Below are 19,824 nucleotides of genomic sequence, written 5' to 3' on the forward strand. Positions count from 1 at the left end.
GTTCACACAGATGAAGGACGCCCAGCGGCTGTTACTTTTGTTTTATTAGCTGGTGACCATTTTTATAAGTGTTCTCTTTCAAGTATGGATACAGACACGGACAGTTGTTAGTGTTAACAATCAGTTTCATCACAGCTAACCGTACAGTACATCACAGAAAACATCGTGCAAACTGATCTCTTGCACTATGCTCTACATAAACAACCATTTCAGTAAAAAACTCTAAAACACATCGACATTAAACAGTTAAAAACTAGGAAAGGCACAAAGATGGTCTGGTCTGTGTGCTCCATCAACTCTAGATCTTCTCCAGCTCTTTAAGCAGCTCTCCGAAACTCGTGACGTACCACGAGGACTTCTCCTTCACCTGCTGCCGCACCACGTTCCCCCCGAACCCGATGAAAGCGCTCTGAAACGACATGACCGCAGTGCGACTTAGCCTACGACTCCAAGACACACTTTTTAAAGTCAAATTTAAGGCTTTTTAGGACCTGAAGAAATAAAATGTAATAGTGTATATCAGGGCTGTGCAATATTGACAAAAAATATATATATTGTGTTTTTGTTCTGGTACCATGGCTGGTTTAGGCCAGCTGACTAATCAAAGACACTCATATTATTCATAATCTATGCGTTGTTCTGTTCACAGCACGGACAGAAATTAACTTTTTTTATTAAGGGGCGATATTTGCCACCTTAAATTGACTTCCAAGGGCATTTTTTATAAACTTACTAGATGTATGCATCACATTTTATGTCAAATTCTAACATTCAAATTAAATTCTATTAGAATAATAACAGTTTAGTATGGAAGCTTGTTTCCGCCACAGAATAAAACATTTTAAAAGATAATTGCGACTTTTTATCTCACAACTGCGAGATATAAAGTCAGAATTGTGTGAAATAAAGTCGCAATTGCGTGATATAAAGTACTTTTTTTCTCGCAATTGTGACTTTATATCACGCAATTCTGACTTTATAACACATAATTGCGAGTTTATATCTCGCAATTCTGACATCTTTTCTCAAAATTGTGAGATATAAAGTCCAGTTCTAAGAAAAAAAAAGACAGACCTTTTTTTTTTTTTTACCTCAGAATAGTTCTCACAATTCTGACCTTATAACACGCAATTGCGACTTTATTTCACGCAATTCTGACTTTATATCTCACAATTCTGAGAAATAAAGTCAGAATTGCGAGATTACATCTGTGAGATAAATTAATGATTACTCATTGTGAGATAAAAAGTCACAATTATCTTTTAAAATGTTTCATTTTGTGGCGGAAACAAGCTTCCATAGTTTAGGGCTGTTATATGAAATCATTATCAACAAAATCCATCTTTGCAGTGAAAGAGGAGAGACAAAAGCGGCATTAATATATTTACAATTGCATTATTAATACTATGAGATTGTTTTTGTTTTTTAATTTAATATTTTAAGTATGAACTGATTTCTAATTTTAACGTTTTAATTAAAGGGTACTTTAAATATGAAACTAAAACAGCCAGTAGGTGGCAGCAAGTCACTGGCTTAAAGGATTAGTTCACCTCAAAATGAAAATTTCCTTATAATTTACTCACCCCAATGCCATCCAAGATGCCCATGTCTTTCTTTCTTCAGTGGAAAAGAAATTAAGTTTTTTGAGGAAAACATTTCAGGATTTTTCTCCACACAATGGACTTCAATGGCAACCAGAATGTTGAAGTTCAAATCAATGCCGTTTCAAAGGGCTCTGCACGATCCCAGCTGAGGAATAAGGTCTTATCCAGCAAAACGATCGGTCATTTTCTAAAAAGAAATAAAAATGTATATACTTTTGAACCATTTAACCAAAATGACGGATCGTTTCACTAGATAAGACCCCATTCCTCAGCTGGGATCGTGCAGAGCCCTTTGAAACGGCATTGATTTGAACTTCAACATTCTGGTTGCCATTGAAGTCCATTGTGTGGAGAAAAATCCTGAAATGTTTTCCTCAAAAAAAATTAATTTTTTAAGTTAAAAAGTAAATTATCAGGAAATTTTCATTTTGATGTGAACTAATCCTTTAAAGGGGTCAAATAATGGTACATGCACTTTTACAAGTTGATTGTACTGAAATGTGTGTTGGCAGTGCCTGTACACAACCATCATAAAATGATAAAAATCCATCCAGTGGTTTTTTTTTATCTTCTTATACGTTTCCTCCTGTCTCAAATCAAGCTGTTCGATATTGTGACGTCACAATATCGACGCCCCTCCCACGATGGTTGATTGACAGCAGCGTTTCAAACACAGACCCGCCCTCGCGCCCTCGTGAGCGAGCTGTCAATCATAGCACGCGCCGACCGGTGCGTTCAGTGTTGATAGCTGGAGCACTGAGCAGAATGGCGTCTAGCGATTGTGGTGTTCTGTTCTTGGGTGTAATAACGAACACAGCAGTCATATTGATGATGTTTCTAAATCCGTACAGCTGAAGACGCAGTGGCTGAGTTTGTTTTCAAAGGGAATATTCCCCACGATCAATGTCAATGCTGTCATGTTTGCGCGAATCATTTCACCAGACTGCTTTACAAACGAGGGTCAGTATAAAGCTGTTTTTTTGCTAAGAAGCTGCTCCTGAAAAAAGGATCAGTACCAACTATTCATGTTCCTGCTGCACCCCCAGAAGAACAAGTGAGTGTAACGTTTTATTAACCTTTATATTAATCTTTAATCTTTGCAAATAGCTTGCACGCTTCACGATGAATGTGGCTATTTTTACACTCAGGGTACATTACGGCATGTTTTCTATGTACGACGTTTTCAATATAATTCATAATCCCACGTTTATAATGAACAAGGCGTTATGGTTATTGTGTTATTGTGTTACAAACGTGTACGCACAGAACAGAGGGGCGGGGTGAGCAAAGCTCATTATCATTTAAAGACACATGCACTGAAACGGCGTGCTGAAAACAGAGCTGTTTTTGACCAGGTAAAATGAGTGTTTTCTTACAATACTAATGAGAATTTTTAATTAAAGTATATTACAAACTTTTAATATAGACCCTAAAGAATCATATTAGCTTGTACAAAAATGACATTATATGACCCCTTTAAGTGAGATGAGGGAGTCATTCATTCAAACGGCTGATTCATTCAGGAAAGAAGCAAGTGATTGTTCACTGAATCATTAAACTAATTCACTATTAGTTATTAGTTCACAGGAGACAGACGTAATGTTGTCGTAAATGTGGATTTGCTTGTTCACGTGACAATTCGTGTCAAAGACAGAATAATAAAAAAATTATATGTACGCTAATTAGATCAATTTAATTTGGTAAAGCATTTAGATACGTCTAAGACTAAGTCAAAGTGTCATCTAAAATGTAAGACCTCTCATAAGAAAAAATAAGGCTTAAGACTTTATATGGCCTTAAATTTGAAATATCTAATTTAAGACTCGTTAAGGATCCACAGAACCGTCCTAACGGAGAGTAGTAGAAGTGTGACTAGTAATGCACAGAAGTCGTCACCCTCACTAATACAGGTGACCGACTGTAAATAGTGTAGCTTGTCTATTGGTCAGGCCCAAATCATGCAGGTCAAGGTTCACTGGGGTGTATGTGGTGACGTACTCACCGCAGGAGGACAGGCCTCAAGATCAGTGGCTCCGTCTCCGATCATCACCACGTTCTCGAAGCCGTACTGCTCCTTCAGCATGCGGATCACCGTGCCCTTCCCCCCCGACTGCGCCGTGGGCTGAGACTCGTCGAACCCTGCGTACTCGCCTGACGGAGCACAACACACGCCTCATCACTCACGGGCTACACGCACAACTTCAGTTTCAGTCGGACCGGATTCATTCCGATTGATGAATCCGACCAAGTGTTGACATGTTCTCTGGATCGGATTAGAAAAGGAATAAACCACTCCTTTCAATCCGACTGAAACTTCATTGGGATCGAGCTCAGTCGGATCGAGTAAGGTGTTTACATGAAGGCTTTTCAGTCCGATTGAGCCGTCAATCCGATCAGTGACGGATTATGTGGTTGCGTGTGAAGGTAGCGCCAGCGCCACAGCGACGACTCTTACCGTTGAAGTAAAACTTGAGGCGGTTTGCGTAGACGTGGTGCAGGGGGATGTGGAGCTGCGACGCCACGTGTTCAACGATGCAGCGGAAGCCGCCGGAGATGAGGAAGACCTTCACACTGCGCTGATGAAGACTCTCCACCAGCTCCCTGAGGACACACACACCGCATCAGCACATCTGCACACACACAGCCTCTAACCTGCAGCGTGTGCTTTATAGTGTGCACATTATATGCTATTCACAGTCAAATGAAGTAGTGTATATTATGTAATAGTGTAGTGTAAATGTACAAAAAGTGTGTGTAGTGTAAACACTGTGTATAGTGCATCTAGTGTAGTGTATATAGGGTGTATAGTGTAGTGTAAATGTACAAAAAGTGTGTGTAGTGTATACACTGTGAATAGTGCATCTAGTGTATAGGTTGTAAAGTCTGTTTAGTGTAAATGTATAAAAGTGTGTGTGTGTAGTGTATATACTGTGTATAGCGTGTTTGTAGTGTATATAGCAAATAAAGTGTATAACTTTATTAATAGTGTGTATATAGTGTAGTGTGTGCAGTGTATATTGTATAGTGTGTATAGTATAGTTTTTATAGTGTATAGTTAAGAGTATATCTTATTAGTCTTGTTGGAAACCTTAGTTACTGGTGCCATATATTATCTTTTAATTAAGAAAAAAAAAAAGTATCAATAATATTGTCACCTTTTTTGTATGCGTATTGTTTTGTTACTTTGACAAGTCCTTGTAAAACAATCAAGTCAATAAAGTTAACAACTGAAAAACTTTCCAAAAGCGAGGGATGATTACCAACTTACTTAATACCTGGCGTGAGCTGCGGCGGGTGGTCCGTGAGCAGTTTGTTGACCTGTTCCCTCGAGCACTTGATGATGGACAGACGCTCACTCAGAGCTGTGTGGAAGGAGACAGAGCCGCCCATGGCACTCCGGGTCCTGCGGACACACACAACCACAGGGGTGCGCGCTCAGACTCAATGCTGTGCGTGTGTGTGTACTGGCTAGGGTGCGTGTATGTGTGTGTACTGTTGCCTTGTCCAAATACACACACTTGCGGTCTTACTCCCTGTCGCGTGCACGCGCTCTCAGTGAGCAAGACTGTCCCATGTGTTAAAGATGCCAAAATGCAGTGCCCTTAATGCACACTGAACCCACACTCTCTCTAGGCTAAGCGCATCACATTTTATTGGTGCAAAGAGGAGTATGGTGTGTGTAGGCCTATTCTGTACAACATTTGCAACTTTTTTTTTCTCACTTAATTAGCACCACAATTTTAAATGTGTGTCTTCTGCTAGTTACATAGCGACTACTAAACAGAAATGTAGGAGTTTATTTTATAATGCAAAGTACTGAAAATATAATAAATAAAAGCTCAGTAAACACTTGCATTTGTTTTGCAAGACTATAAGTGTGTCCCATCGAGTATTCAAAAAGTTCTACACACACTTGCAGTCTTTACTCCTACTTGAACACTTGGGCCAAATAGAGGTATTTGGACAATGCGCGTGTGCGTGTGTGCGTGTGTGTGCTGACATCTCCGTGACCGCGTCCCCGACGCCGCAGAACTTCGCGAGCTCGTCGATGCCCTCCTCGCGGATCACGGTGCTGTCCACGTCGAAGCACACGGCCTGCGCGCGCCGGAAGAGCTCCTGCGCGTGAGCCGCGGTTGTCATGGTGAAGCCTGAGCGACAGGAAACACACGCATTAACGTTAGTCACTACAAGAGCTAGTAAATATCGGAGAGCAGTGAATCTCCACACAACACGAGCCTGGGTGCCAAGTGCGCGTTTAGTATGCAGCAGCAGCACTCGCGCTCGTGAACACACAACAGGGGCAGTGCACGCATTCATTCATCTGGACAAACAGAGTTATTGCATCAGCTGGTCTGATGCGCGAGCCGCCACCGGGAAACACGAGAACACATGCGTCACGTGTATAAACTACTCAAAACAATATTTTAAAGAACTCATTCATAATTAAGATAATATTCGTACACTTTCCACACACACAACAACAACAACAACAAAAGAAAAGAAAAACAAGACACGTACATTGCGACTTCGCTGCTTTCGCACTATTGTAGCTCCCGCTTACCTTAATGCGCGCGGGTGAGATTCCTCTACTGACTGTCACGAGCTCGAGCTCGTTCAAATCTCCGGCAAACAGTCTGTGCGGCAGCGCGTGCGCTCAGTCATCTGCCATTCATTACTACTGAGATCACGGACGGAGTCGGCCAATCAGATCACACTCATGTCATTCACACACTACTCTGATTGGCCAGTTGTTTTCATAGCGATGATGAAACACGTCAAGCGAATCTACTCATTCAGTAAAACACCGACAAAATAATATTATACTACTGTAGTAATCATGTCATAAAAACAACATTTATATCAATATCATTCCTAAATGTCTTTTTAAAACGTTTGATCTGTTAACTGAGTAAAGCTAAATGAATGTAAAATAAATATAAACAATAAATGAGAGAGTAATTATATAATTTAAAATAAAAAAAAATGTTAAATTTGCACTTTAACTTAAAAAAAAAAAAAACTACTACTCGACCTTGTCTGTATGTTTTTTTTTAACGTAATTTCTAATTTGGTGAAAGGCACATCACACAAACTCAGACATCACACACTCTCACACGCAAGCACACACACTTACACATGCATACAGTATATATGAAAGATGTATGTCCAAACTTGCACTGAGCCCCACCCCATGCGTGGGACGGCCTGCACGTTACCTATATGACAGACCAGCTGGAATGAGGATCATCCTGTCATTTGTTTGCACTGTCACAATATACAGTTGAAATACCTTTAATGAATACAGACCTCACCGACCTGATCTGTGCAAAAAAAGATCTTGTTGTTACAACTCTCCCTCCTTACCCTCCTGGTTTCCTATTGATTCTCTTTGTTCCCTGTCTCTTTCCATTCAAGGGTAATTTAATCAAAGTTCAACAAATAAAAGCTGATACAAATCACTCTTTGTAAATGATATGATTACAGATTATAACCTATAGATGTGCTGTTCAACAGAAACCTGGCTAAAACCAGACGATTACATTACTTTAAATGAGTCAGACAGGGTCGTAGTTTGTGTGTGTGTGTTTTAACCCCCTCAATAACCAAAACAAGCAAGTACAAAAACCAAAAAGACTGATGAATTGGAAAACCAATCATCCTGCACCAACATAAATTAAAAAGCTTTTTAAACTACGCACGACCACTCTTACTAGAATTTATCAAATTCTATTGCATTTATTGTGGTAAATTTTGACTAACTTGTAGAAATTATAATAGACTAGTGCAAAATGCCCGTGCAAAATCAGTTTTTGTGTGTTTTTAGTAATTGTTGGTTTGGTGCCCGTGAAAGAGACTGTGAAGGCATTGAATAGGATATGTTTAGCTGAAGAAAACACATGCAAATAGAAAAACACCTGCAAATTAAGAAAACATCTTCATCAGTTTCACAACACATGTGTGCTCCAAATACTCACAACACAACCAAATACAGAAACGCGCTGCAAAAGTTCACAACACGTGAACTTTTTGTGTTGTATTTCGAGCACGTGTTGTGAAACTGATGAAGATGTTTTCTTAATTTGCAGGTGTTTTTCTATTTGCATGTGTTTTCTTCAGTTGCAGCGCGTTGAGCTCTCTCGGCCACCGTAGACGTTTCTGTAATTTATAGATAGATTATCTGTTAATGGAATAGATTTTTCACTAAAGATTTATATTACAACTATGGCATGTTGTATACATAGTTTCTGAATGTGTAAGGTTGCAACTTTAAATTGCAAATGCTATAGATAAATATATATATATATTTTTAGCATTGGCTTTATGAGAAGCCATCAATGATCTTACCCGTCACATAACAACCCTGCTAGTTGAACCCTTAAAGTCCCCCTGTGGTGAAACTCAAGCTTTTAATGTTGTTTATGTGTCTATGTGGTGTTTTTAATCTGCTTTAAGACAAACCATGTGTAAATTCATAAGTCGACTCCATTGCTGAGTATTTTCTCCTTAAAACTGCAGTGAACCAAAGACAGTCTCAAAAACACGCTTTGAAATCGCTGGTGTTTCTGACGTCACAAACTACCTTGTAACCAATCAGATCAACGTGTTAGAGTTGTGACGTTCGCGAACGAACCGATTCTTTTGAACGGCTCATAAACATGAACGATGGGAGCCGTTCTTTCTGTCGTTCTTTTTTTCCTATGCGTGTTTCACACAGATGCACACAAATTAGCTCCTCCGCGAGACAGTACAGTTATAGGGGGAGGGGCGCACCCAGCGCAGGGGTGCTGGAACTGCTTTGTATTTATTTACATTGCATTTTGTGTTCATTTAAAACTTGAAGGGGCTGATCTCTTATTTGCAAAGTTTACAGTAGTTATAGTAGTAATAGTGGACTGTACGTAGACATTTCCATTTTATTTATTCTAATTTTATCTACAGTATATGTCTAATACTTTAAATATTTTTTGTTATCTATCAAAATGTTCTTGTGTGGAAGTGTTTGTAGTAAAAGCTGTTTTGCACAGAAATTCATTGCAGCCGGCTTTGTTTTTGATGTTTATTTGTGAGTAGGTATTGTATGAATAACATAAGTCAACGTAGCTTTACACATAGCCTACACACACTTTGTACTAAAGGTAAATCCAAAATAGTGATGTCACTGTCTAAGCAGAGGGATGTTGTGCAACCCTATGGAATATAGTCCACACATGACAAATGAGGTAATAATCAATATTTCAGAATAATTCAAACTCAGATATTGGTGTGTGATATCTGAGTTTTAATTATTTGACTACAAATCTCACCTCATCATTCCTCCCAGTGATTATGCAGGATAAACTGAGATGCCCCCAAGCTGGCTTCTTAAAACTGACTAAATATTTAAAAAGAGCCAAAAGAGCCGTTCTTTTGAACGGCTCTTTGAAAGGAACGGATCGCCAAGATCCGGATCCCCTCAAAGAGCCATAAATCCCATCACTACAACGTGTGATCGTCAACCAGTGGATCTCTGAGCTGAGTGAGTGGAGGCGGGGCTCATTTGCATATTCAAAGAAACACAAATACTAAATGAGGCAAGGGTGTCGAGTTACATTCAAGCTATTTTAAGACATTATGAATTTTTTTCAAGGAAAAAACGTTTAAATATGTAATTTTGGTGATCAGAATTTTAAGGGATAAACTGATTGACTACAGGACAACTTTAAGGGTTGTTTGAGTTTGTAAAACACACCGCTGTCATTTAGTCAACATTTCTGTGCAAAGCTAACAATTCAAAGTGTATTTTCCCAGTTGTCGTCACACTGAGGTCACAATGCTTCCATATCCAGCTAATTGCAAATGTCCCTTCAGATGTGGTTTCAGGAGAACTGACTTCATACATTAAAATCTAGTGTAGTGACGAGACTGGTCTAAAAACATCTCATCTAATTTGAAACTAAAAAGTAAGACTGATTGCTCCTTGACTAACCGCTAGTTAAGATAGTCATAACAGAATGGCTGTTTATGCCCAAGTGTTTACTGAATATGGCCCCTACTGATCTGTCAGGTCACATGATCAAGGCCGCCTCAAAATCATGCAGAAACTGGAATATTTCTATTGCACTGCAGTACAGGTCTATATTCCCTTCGCATTAGCATGATGGGATATTTTCCCTCGCTGATGATTTGTTTAAGAGCTCCTCATTAATTTCACAATGATCTGTAAATAAAAGACTCTTATTTGGGATTGGGACAGTGTGTGCGCTCGTGACATCAGCCATGGGAACGGAGCATCTGCAGACGTCCCATCACGGCAGGTTATCGTTCTTCCAATTGCACCACCAAACCCTTTCAGCGATATTCACAATGACACAGACAACTATTAGATCAAAGAACATTTTACTTAAAATACACAACATACAAATAAAAGTGCTTGAGATTTTAAAATCTGACTGAGACGAACACGAACAGCAGAAACGGTCCTCCGCAGACGTCACGGCTTGAGTTTGGCCCTCAGTTTCTCCAGAGTCTTCTGTGAAAGAGAGAGAGGTGCGTCAGAAATCTCATCGTGTCCATATCTGCACAACACAGAACTATCGTGTCGAATAGTCGAGCGAATCATCAGGTCATAATTCACAAATAAAAAGGGAGGCAAATGTGAAGTGTGTGTGAAGCATCTCAGACTTGAGCGGCAGCACTTGCTCGGTTTGGCTGCCAGTTCATGTGTGAATCTGAGGAAAGAGTCCTGAAGTCTGCAAAATTCCCATCAAGGTTACCATTTGTGCAAGGGTCAATGCAACCCATGTTTTTCCTTTTGATTTCAACGTGAACCGTGTTTTCAGCATTCGTGAGACTCATCCAGTCACGTGACCGAGATCATCCTCATCATTATCGTGTGTGATGAGTGTGTGTGCTGGTCATGCGTCTCACCCTCTGGAAGTCTCTGGCTTTCTCCCGGTTCTTGGCGTACGCTTCCTGGCGGCTCCGGGACTCCTTCTGCCGTTTAACTTCCTCTAACTGACTGTACAACCTGAAACCCAACAGGAAGTTCAGACACAAACCACACTCATGTTGACCGATTTCACAGCAAAGCATATTCAGGGCTCCAAATCTAAAGATTTTACTTCAGCGTTTAATACTACGCAGGTTCATCATCATCATCATCACACGTGAACATAAACTCTGGCTTTATACATTGGATCAGAGACTCTCTTTGAGATGGACTGCAGAAAGTGTTTATGAACGGCATATCTTCAAGAGAACTGGTTTTAAAGACGAGCTCCACGGGGTTGTGTTTAGTTCCCACTGTTATTTTCAATATATACACCAATCAGCTACACATTAAGAGTAATACAGCTGGTCTTTTTAAATATGCAGATGACATGGTCTGGGTGCAACTGTTCAGTGTGTTAATTATTGAGTGAGCAAACATGATTTAGAAACATGAAGGCTTTTGACGATTGGTGTAAAGCGAGTTCTGCAATAAGGATCAGGATTTTTGGGGCCGATCACAGATTACTGGAAGTTTAATTGTCCGATACCAATCACAGATAGTGTCACCGAAATAAATACTTTTCTTAATGTATTTCAAGTATAAAACATTAAGCAGTATTATATCCAGAAGCAGGGGTATTAGGCTGCTGTCACTTTAAGAGTGAATGCACAGATCCAATATACTGATACACATGCAGCTTATTTCTCAACTCTTTATGTTCACTTAAGACATAACTGACGGCGTTTCAGTGAATACTCACCAAGCCAGGCATTTTGACACGTTTCTGTGTGTTTGACTGTGAACCCCGAAGCCCAAAGTTCACTTCCGCACCTTTAATGCAGTTTTAATAACTATCTGATTTGGACGTTAAGCTTTGGAGAGAAATGCACTAAAATATCACAGATCTAGTTTCTTGCTGTCGTTGCGATGTCTCCGCTCTCCGAAAAAAGACATTGCAAATGTATTGTCCTTTTCAGAGCTGCCAGACCGGTCAATTTAGCGAAGCCATTTTAGCTGTGCATAGAAAAACTGTCTTGTGAGATTTGCATCATCTGATCGGCTGTTATAGAGACCACCGATCAAACCATATAAAGCTATAATGATCAGAGCACCCTTACTTGCCAGATCAATGCAGTGAAAATGAAAGCGTTGATTCTAGTGAATATCACATGTTAGGGAAATTAAAGTTAAATGATCAGTCTGTTGTGCCTGTGGCAAGTTTGACATCTCTGGGAACATGCATGGATACAAGGTTGAGATTTTAAGGAAAGCAACTCAAATGTTGTTTCTTATACAGAATTCAATGATAGTCAATCAGTTTTGGAAATGGTATATAAAAGCCAAGTTGAGAGCATGTTAATGTTTAACCCTCTGGGCCCTAAAGGGTATTTTGGGGCCCTGAAGAAGTTGACATGCCCTGACGTGTGCTTTTTTCAGTCGCTTAAAAACACAATGGCTAAAGTCTGATTACATTGTATTCAGCACAAACAGGGCTACAGTAATGTGAGCAACATGTACATAAAAGTTTGTAGTTTTGAGAAAATAACGTTTATGTGTGGTTGTTAAACTAAAATTAAGTCTCAGAAATAAGGCCATATAACATAGTAAACATTTGTTCACAAGGCTTTTCAAAACTGGACCTTGTTGCCTAGAGTTTTTTTCTTCAAAACGATGTGAAAACCATCCTAAACACTCCTTCATATACAAAACAATATAGACATTTAACTTCTGTAAGACACTAATTGTCAGAATGGCTGATACGCGGCGGCGCGAGACATGAATAATGCTGTGATTCACACCTGAGGAGACAAAGACCCTCCCCTGGGAATATCATGAGGAACGGGGCAGAGGGAACTATAGAGAATGAATGTGAGGAGACTCAATGACTGAATAGATTGTTTTGGCTTATTCACATAATCAAGTTTTAGTTAAAATAAGTAATCTTACTATACATTTTCTTTACACAAAGACTTTACTCAACTTCAGACCTACACTACCGTTCAAAAGTTTCAGATCTGTACTTTAAGAAGTCTCTTCTGCTCACCAAGGCTGCATTTATTTGATCCAAAATAAAGCAAATAAACTTTCTTTTTACAATTTAAAATACATGTTTTCTATTTAAATATTTTAAAATGCAATTTATTCCTGTGATCAAAATTTTCAGCATTACTCCAGTCTTCAGTGTCACATGATCCTTCAGAAATCACTCTAATATGATGATTTGCTGCTCAAGAAACATGTATGATTATTATCAATGTTGAAAACAGTTGTGTAAAGTGAAACTTTGAACTGAAAGGTCAAAAGAACATTTATCTGAAATATGAAGATTTTTTAACATTATAAATGTCTTCTTTACTGTTACTTTTGATCAATATAAGGCATCCCCGTCGAATAAAAGTATTGATTTCTTTTTTTAAAAAAACAGCAACAAAACACTAAACTCTTTCTGAGCCCAAACTTTTGAACGGTAGTGAATAATGTTAGCATAGATTTCTATTTCAGATAAATGCTGTTCTTTAAAACATTCATAATAATAATAAAAAAAAAAAGTTTCTTGAGCATTAAATGAGCATATTAAAATTATTTCTGAAGGATCATGTGAAACTGAAGACTGGAGTAATAATTTACATCACAGCAATAAATTGCATTTTAAAAATATATCCAAATAGAAGTCTGGAAATAGTCCAACGAATATAAATAAAAACGTACTCATCCGAAATTGCATCCACTGCGTGATCAAGTCGCTATTCAAAATGCTCCCGCTGCTCTGAGGAAAATGCGATCTCTTGGTCACTATCCACTACACATTATCTCATGAACAGCGTGCGTGAGTGTGGGTGTGATCACATTAATGATAATTAGCTGAGAAGGAGAAACTGTACATCTCTTTAGTTTCATACGGATTACATTGCAGGAGAATATTTGTTTTAAATATGAATTGATTTATTTAAAAGTAGACATTTCAAGCTTTCTTTAGACGTACGTTTCATGTTTGTGTGATAAGTATTGGCTGAGTTTCAGTTCATTATTCAGACGTCTCTCAGAAAGTTTCTCGCGGAGACAGCAACAGCTGAAAGCGCACCCTGTTTATTTTCTTTATTTTACAAAAACACAAGGCTTTGTTATTGTGAGTGTACACAAAAGGAAGGATGCCAGCAAACAAAGCTTGATAAACTATTCGCTGGCAATTCATAGAAGAGCAACAAGGGTTATATCCGAGTCCACATCTGGAAGGTATAAGGTATAAAAATGTTTATAAACACTCTTATATCAGTGACAGTTAGAATACTGAATGGATTAAAGGTGGGGTATGTGATTCTCTTTTTTGTCCATTTTTTCAAAATCACTTGAAATCCTATTCCTAACCCACTTACAGCCACTGAGTTAGAAGCACTGAAATGAAAATTAAGCAATTTAATCATCTGTGGAATGGGCAAGACTCGAAAAACTCCAGCCAATCATTTCCAAGACCACCTAGAATCATTGGACCGTAAGTTCGTCAATCAAACGGTCGTACCATACCCCCCTCCCCCCATCCCCCTCACGTGCGTGACCTCGAGAGACAGAGGGAGAGTAATGGGTGGAGTCAGGCCAGCATTGGAGGAAAGAAGTAGGACCATTTGAGTTGTGTATTTTCAAAATCTGCCGGCCCTTTTGCAAATCCCATACCCTACCTTTAAGTAAGTCTAAGAATCTTTTGTGAGAATAAGTACTTTTTTTTTATTGTTGAATGAATATGATTAGTTTATGTCTTAATTGTGTATAACTAAGGATGTCATGAGAACTGATACGTCGGTATCAACATTTTAAAATCCTGATGGTACTTGTTTTTCTACAGTACCGTAAGTGTACCGATGGTACTGAACATTTATGCACTATAGCGTGTAGGTTGAACAAACAGATTCTCACAGAAAATCAGTAATTAAAACTTTCTGAGATAATTTCACAGTGTTAGTGATTCAGCGATACCGCGTCTTCTCTCTCTCTCTAAATGCACAAATGGCTTTATAGTTTCCACACTGATTGTGCTCTGCAAGCGAGCTGCACGGTGCAATACTTTAGCGCACATCGTTTATATCATGCCAATTTATGAATTCAAGCGATTTTAAACTATGAAGTACTCGCATGCTCAACCAAACACACATCCGCCTCTCGCGAGAGTCAAGATTTTCTCGGCCGATTACACAAACGTTCAAACACACACACAGTTATGTCAAAATGCCAGTCTTGGCGAACACTTGCGATGGTTGTGTGAATGTGAACAGCATGTTGTCTCCGTCCCCTAGGCTTTAGTGACAGCAGCCTTTAAAACCTGCTACTGTCTACTATTGGCTGTCTGTATTATTAATCACAATCAAACAACAAAAGAAAAGCCCATCTATATTAAACTTAGTTATGACTATGCAGAGGTTTTTTATATTTGATTATTCCATTTCTGTGGTATTTTTCTTGAATGCTTATGTATGTTACAGCATTGTTTAATTTGTATCTTTATTCTATTGTATTTATTTATGCTTACCATAATTTCTTTTCAAAAATATGTACAAAAAAAGTATTTTCTTTTCACTGTGGTATTGAGTATCATGTACTTTTGGTATCGGTACCAACTACTACATTTTTGGTATTGTGACATCCCTATGTATACCTTCATTTTTTTTTATGAGAAGTCAAATTAAAACTCCACATTGGTGGACAATCAATCGCCACAACTTGCAACAAATGACAGTGTTCATGAGATGTCTATCAGCCCATCTGCTCTGTACTGACAGAGGCTGCAGAGCAGGAATGTGTGTTTCCTTCAGTGTGCCGTACCTCTCCGTGCGCCGGTGCATCTCTGCCTCCTCCACGCGTCTCTGAGCGGCGGTGCAGATCCTGACCTCAGCAACACTCTTCAGTGCGTGTTCAGGCGTGCTCGCGTCATCAGCGTGTGCTGCGGTGGGAAGCCTGTTGGACACGTGCTGCTCGAGGCGTGTCGTCACCGTGCGTCTGGCTCTGATCTGAGCGACCCGGAGCGCTGACCTGTGAGCCAGACCGTCCCGCCGCTGCCGCTGAGCAGGAGAGCTCTGGAACTCCAGCAGCATCACTGCAACACAGACACACACGCTGCAAACACAGGCACACTAGGGCAATTCATCAAATTTCTAATCGCGATTACGATTATGGATGCCACGATTACGTAATCACTCAAAGCCAAAAAAAAAAGTCCACTTGCATTATTCTGTGTGCTTAAGGTGTGTTTAGAGCACGTTACGGTGTGAGAGGTGAATCACGTCTACTTCAGAGAACCAAATGTATTATAATAGGCCTATATAATTCCTAAAAAAGTGGTTCACGGGACTCGTGGCTTTTGATGACCATGGCGAAATCTGGGTCCCATGGCCAAACGAGTTGAGAACCACTGGTATAAAGCTATTCGAAACAAAGTAAATTGTGATAATCGTAAATAATAAAAATAAATAAATAAATTAATTAATTAATTTCAAGGGAACAATCGACCATTTTGATTTTTGTCATGATCGTGCAGCCCTAAGTCACGCCTTCGTGAAGAGTTCACGGCCTGAAAGTTCACCAACCAGCATGAGGGAACGATGGCTCTGGCTCCTCTGATTGGCTGTCGTCCTCCACCGGACGGCTCGGCGCTTTGCCCTACGAGAGACAGGATTTGTTAGGTTTGAATGTTAAAGGAGTAGTTCACTTTAAAATGAAAATTAGCCCATGATTTCCTCACCCTCAAGCCATCCTGGGTGTATATGACTTTCTGCTTTCAGACGAACACAATCAGAGTTATATTAAACACCCTGATGCTTCCGAGCTTTATAATGCCAGTGGATTGCAATCATCAGACTGAAGCTCATAAAAGTGCATCCATCGTAAGTGCTCCACACTGCTCTGGAGGGTTAATAAAGGCCTTCTGAAGCAAAGCGTTCGTGTAAGAAAAATATCCATATTTAAAACTGAAGCGACTAAACTAGCTTCCGGCCAGTGAACATACGGATTCGACTTGGTGTAAAACGTGACGTACTGCTGATATTTACACTCTGCCATGACGCACTACACTACTTCCGACATCACAAGTTGCGCTTTAGGCCCAAGTAGACTGCGTATGGTCGTAAGCTAGAACTTTACTTTGTGTAAGAAAAATATCCATATTTAAAACTTTATCAAGTAAAATTCTAGCTTCCAGCCATACGCAGTCTACTTAGGCCTAAAGCGCAACTTACGCAACTTGTGACGTCGGAAATAGTGTAGTGCGTCAATGCATAGCGTAAATATCAGCAGTACGTCACATTACTCGCGTTCTACACTTAAGTGGAATCCGTATGTTCATTGGCCGGAAGCTAGTTATTTTACTTTATAAAGTTAAGTGTATATTTTTCGTTACACTAACTCATCTTTTTGCTTCAGAAGGCCTTTATTGACCCTCCAGAGCCGGGCGGAGCACTTTAATGATGGATGGCTGCACGTTTATGGACTTGCTCCATGCACTACCATTATAAAGCTCAGAAGAGCCAGGACATTTAATAATATAACTGTGTTCGTCTGAAAGCAGAAAGTCATATACACCTAGGATGGCTTGAGGGTGAGTAAATCATGGGCTAATTTTCATTTTTAAGTGAACTACTCTAAGTGACGCATGATACGCACTCATCTGAGCCCTCACCTCACTGCGGTCAGATGTGCCCTCCTGTGGCTCACTCCCCGAGTCTTCAGTGAGGTCCTGTAGGGTGGACTCTGGCAGGCTGATGAACGAGATGGTGGACTCCTCCAGAATGCCCTTCACGTCACCCGCCGCCTGGCAGGAGCAAGACGAGTTTACAGACACGTTATCTGAATGTCCTACATGATGGCTGTGTGACGCTCATACACGGCCAGACTCTAGTGAATGTGCTCAAGTAAACCAGCATGAGCCGACTCATGTTCAGTATTGCTGTGCTGCAGTTGGACACTCTTAAAGGGACAGTTCACCCAAAAATGCCAACAGTCATTCAAAACCTGTATGCAACCTGTATCTTTATTCAAGATGATATTCTGGACAAACACCACTGGTCCCCATTGTACGGACTGACACACACAAAAAAAAAATGTAATATCTAAACTGTACCTTTAAAAAAAAAACTTTCAGGAAGTAGCTCACCTTAAATGCTTTTTCTTACACCACCATTTAAGGGATTAGAAAAGGCGGTTTAACACTCCTGGGGTCAGTTGCATAAACATAGCCATTATGTTAATATGATCTAGTATGACCCACTAGCAGTTAGTCAAGAGGCAGTCATTCTTACCTTGATATCAATTAGGCCAATCTACATTAATACTGTTCATAACTGTTTGAAATCAGTTACATAAAGAAAAAAAGTTGTCGTCTAACCTGCAAGACTAGTCTTTCTTCTGTGCTCATGTAAACCCATTCTGACAGGTTTTTATAGTGTGTGGGAGAACTAATGTTGTCTAATTTATGGGGCTGATCCAGCAATTTCTCTGGGGACAAATCTTGAGGGATTGTTCATCCCAATTTTTGGGTCAACTATTCCTTTAAGTCATTCCAAAAACTTTCATTCATATTCACAAATGAAGATTTTTTTTAAATGAAACCAGTGAGATTTCTTTCCCTCCATTGAAAATCTATTCACGCAAAACTCTGATGCTTCGAAACTTTATGAAGAGTTTGCAAAACTTAAGTCATGTGTCGCCACCTACTGGTGTAACAATGTCATTGATACAATCTTTATTTGAAGCGGCAAGTTACTTGATCTGCTCTATATTGATCGCTACCGTAGACATCAGTATTTGTATCCAAACAAATTTTTATTCCAGTACTTCAGTGATATGAATATTTGTAACCCAGAAAAACGATGCAGTGTGGTTAAAAGACTTTGTGAAACTATGTCATACCTTTACTGTACAATAAGTGCTCTCTCTGGATCAGCAGCAGCGCAAAGATTGAAATGTTCCTGTGTGATTTTGGCAAAGGTTCACAGACACAGAATGATTGTCATTTTAGGAATGGGATCACGTGGGTGTTTGAATCGAGGTCACCATCTCTAATGCATGTGTTGTCGAACTTCACTGCTCTCGCACATTCAGTTTATGATGTCAAAGTCTTGGAAAAAAAGACTTCTGTAGTGGCTTTGTATGGTGCAGAATTAAAGGGTTCGTTCACACAAAAAGACAATGCTGAGATTTGTGCTTTAAACTTTGTTGCAGGCATCTGATCTGCCATTAATTTAACTGGCATATTAAAAGTAATTTAAAAAGTTTAAAATCAACAGCCAATTTAAGTCCCCCTGTGGTGAAAATCCAGATTTTAATGTTTATATGTCTGTGTTGTTTTTAATATGCTTTAAGATAAACCATGTGTAAATTCATAAGTCGACAGCATTGCTGAGTATTTCCTCCTTAAAACTGCAGTGAACCAAAGACAGTCTCAAAAACACGCTTTGAAATCGCTGGTGTTTCTGACGTCACAAACTACCTTGTAACCAATCAGATCAACGTGTGATCGTCAACCAGTGGATCTCTGAGTGAGTGAGTGAGTGGAGGCGGGGCTCATTTGCATATTCATAGAACCGCGTATACTAAAGGAGGCAAGGGTGTCGAGTTACATTCAAGATATTTTAAGGCATGATGAAATTTTTTCCCAAGGCAAAAACTTTTAAATATGTAATTGCGCAGATTAAAGATGAGTTTTAAGGGATAAACTGATTGACTACAGGGGGACTTTAAACGTTTATGCACTGCAGGTGTGTGTTTTTCTTTCTCTGAACTCAAAGAATCAAGAACAAAGCTGTATGGTGAGATGTTTCGTAGACTCTACCTGTGCTCTTTCCAGAAGCTCGCTCAGCGGGTTTTCCTCCACAGCTGACATCACTTCCTGTGAGGGTAAGTGGGCTGCGGGTGCAAGGCTTTCTTCCTGCAGACGGGTCTGGAGAGGGGAGCGTGGCATGAGGCTAGCGTCCATGTCATCGTTCTCACAGAGGGACTCGTGGGTAAGAGAGAGCTGCTCCACAGACATCTGCAGGTCCGCTTGAGATTGAATCAGTGCGTCTGCACGCAGGAGCTGCAGGGATTGGTCTGTCGAGTCCAGCCAATCAGAGGCCTCGTCCACGCTTACATCCGTGCCACACTTCTCTGCTTCCAGCGGGACACAGAGAGCCGTCGAACAGTCCACGCTCTCGTTGTTTGTGACGTCAGAGGGCAGAGGAAGAAACAGATCTGAGGCGTCGTCTACGGCACAGAAAATAATGAACATCA

At 39.8% G+C, this 19,824-nt stretch overlaps 2 protein-coding genes across 4 annotated transcripts in view; both read right to left on the reverse strand.

Annotated features, from left to right (window-relative positions):
• Nucleotides 1–26: 26 nt before the first annotated feature.
• On the reverse strand, nt 27–6,287 carry psph (phosphoserine phosphatase). Its single transcript, XM_084126242.1, has 6 exons — nt 6,166–6,287; nt 5,605–5,752; nt 4,873–5,007; nt 4,060–4,205; nt 3,607–3,755; nt 27–409 (listed from the first exon to the last, which is right to left on the reverse strand). Exons 2-6 carry the CDS (start codon nt 5,742–5,744, stop codon nt 299–301), a joined length of 681 nt encoding a protein of 226 aa, XP_083982368.1. The 5' UTR covers nt 5,745–5,752; nt 6,166–6,287; the 3' UTR covers nt 27–298.
• Nucleotides 6,288–9,963: 3,676 nt separating this feature from the next.
• cep295 (centrosomal protein 295) overlaps nt 9,964–19,824 on the reverse strand; it is a 45,112-nt gene continuing 35,251 nt past the window's right edge. For all 3 annotated transcript variants that reach the window (XM_084127607.1, XM_084127606.1, XM_084127605.1), the window contains exons 25-30: nt 19,388–19,797; nt 17,237–17,368; nt 16,149–16,221; nt 15,388–15,658; nt 10,512–10,611; nt 9,964–10,113 (exon numbers count right to left, since the gene is read on the reverse strand). In XM_084127607.1, the coding sequence (XP_083983733.1) occupies nt 10,075–10,113; nt 10,512–10,611; nt 15,388–15,658; nt 16,149–16,221; nt 17,237–17,368; nt 19,388–19,797 (1,025 nt within the window). In that variant the 3' untranslated portion in view covers nt 9,964–10,074. The remainder of the gene's footprint in view (nt 10,114–10,511; nt 10,612–15,387; nt 15,659–16,148; nt 16,222–17,236; nt 17,369–19,387; nt 19,798–19,824) is intronic.

The sequence above is a fragment of the Abramis brama genome (genome assembly GCF_963993115.1).
Source record: "Abramis brama genome assembly, chromosome: 10".
Lineage (NCBI taxonomy): Eukaryota > Metazoa > Chordata > Actinopteri > Cypriniformes > Leuciscidae > Abramis > Abramis brama.

Excerpts from the sequence above, each read along its gene's own strand:
- psph (XM_084126242.1), bottom strand. The coding sequence starts at position 5,744 with ATGACAACCGCGGCTCACGCGCAGGAGCTCTTCCGGCGCGCGCAGGCC. Across the intron at positions 4,206-4,872 it reads CAGCTCACGCCAGGTATTAA|GGAGCTGGTGGAGAGTCTTC; the intron begins GTAAGTTGGTAA and ends GTGTGTCCTCAG. Across the intron at positions 410-3,606 it reads TTGAGGCCTGTCCTCCTGCG|AGCGCTTTCATCGGGTTCGG; the intron begins GTGAGTACGTCA and ends ATGTCGTTTCAG.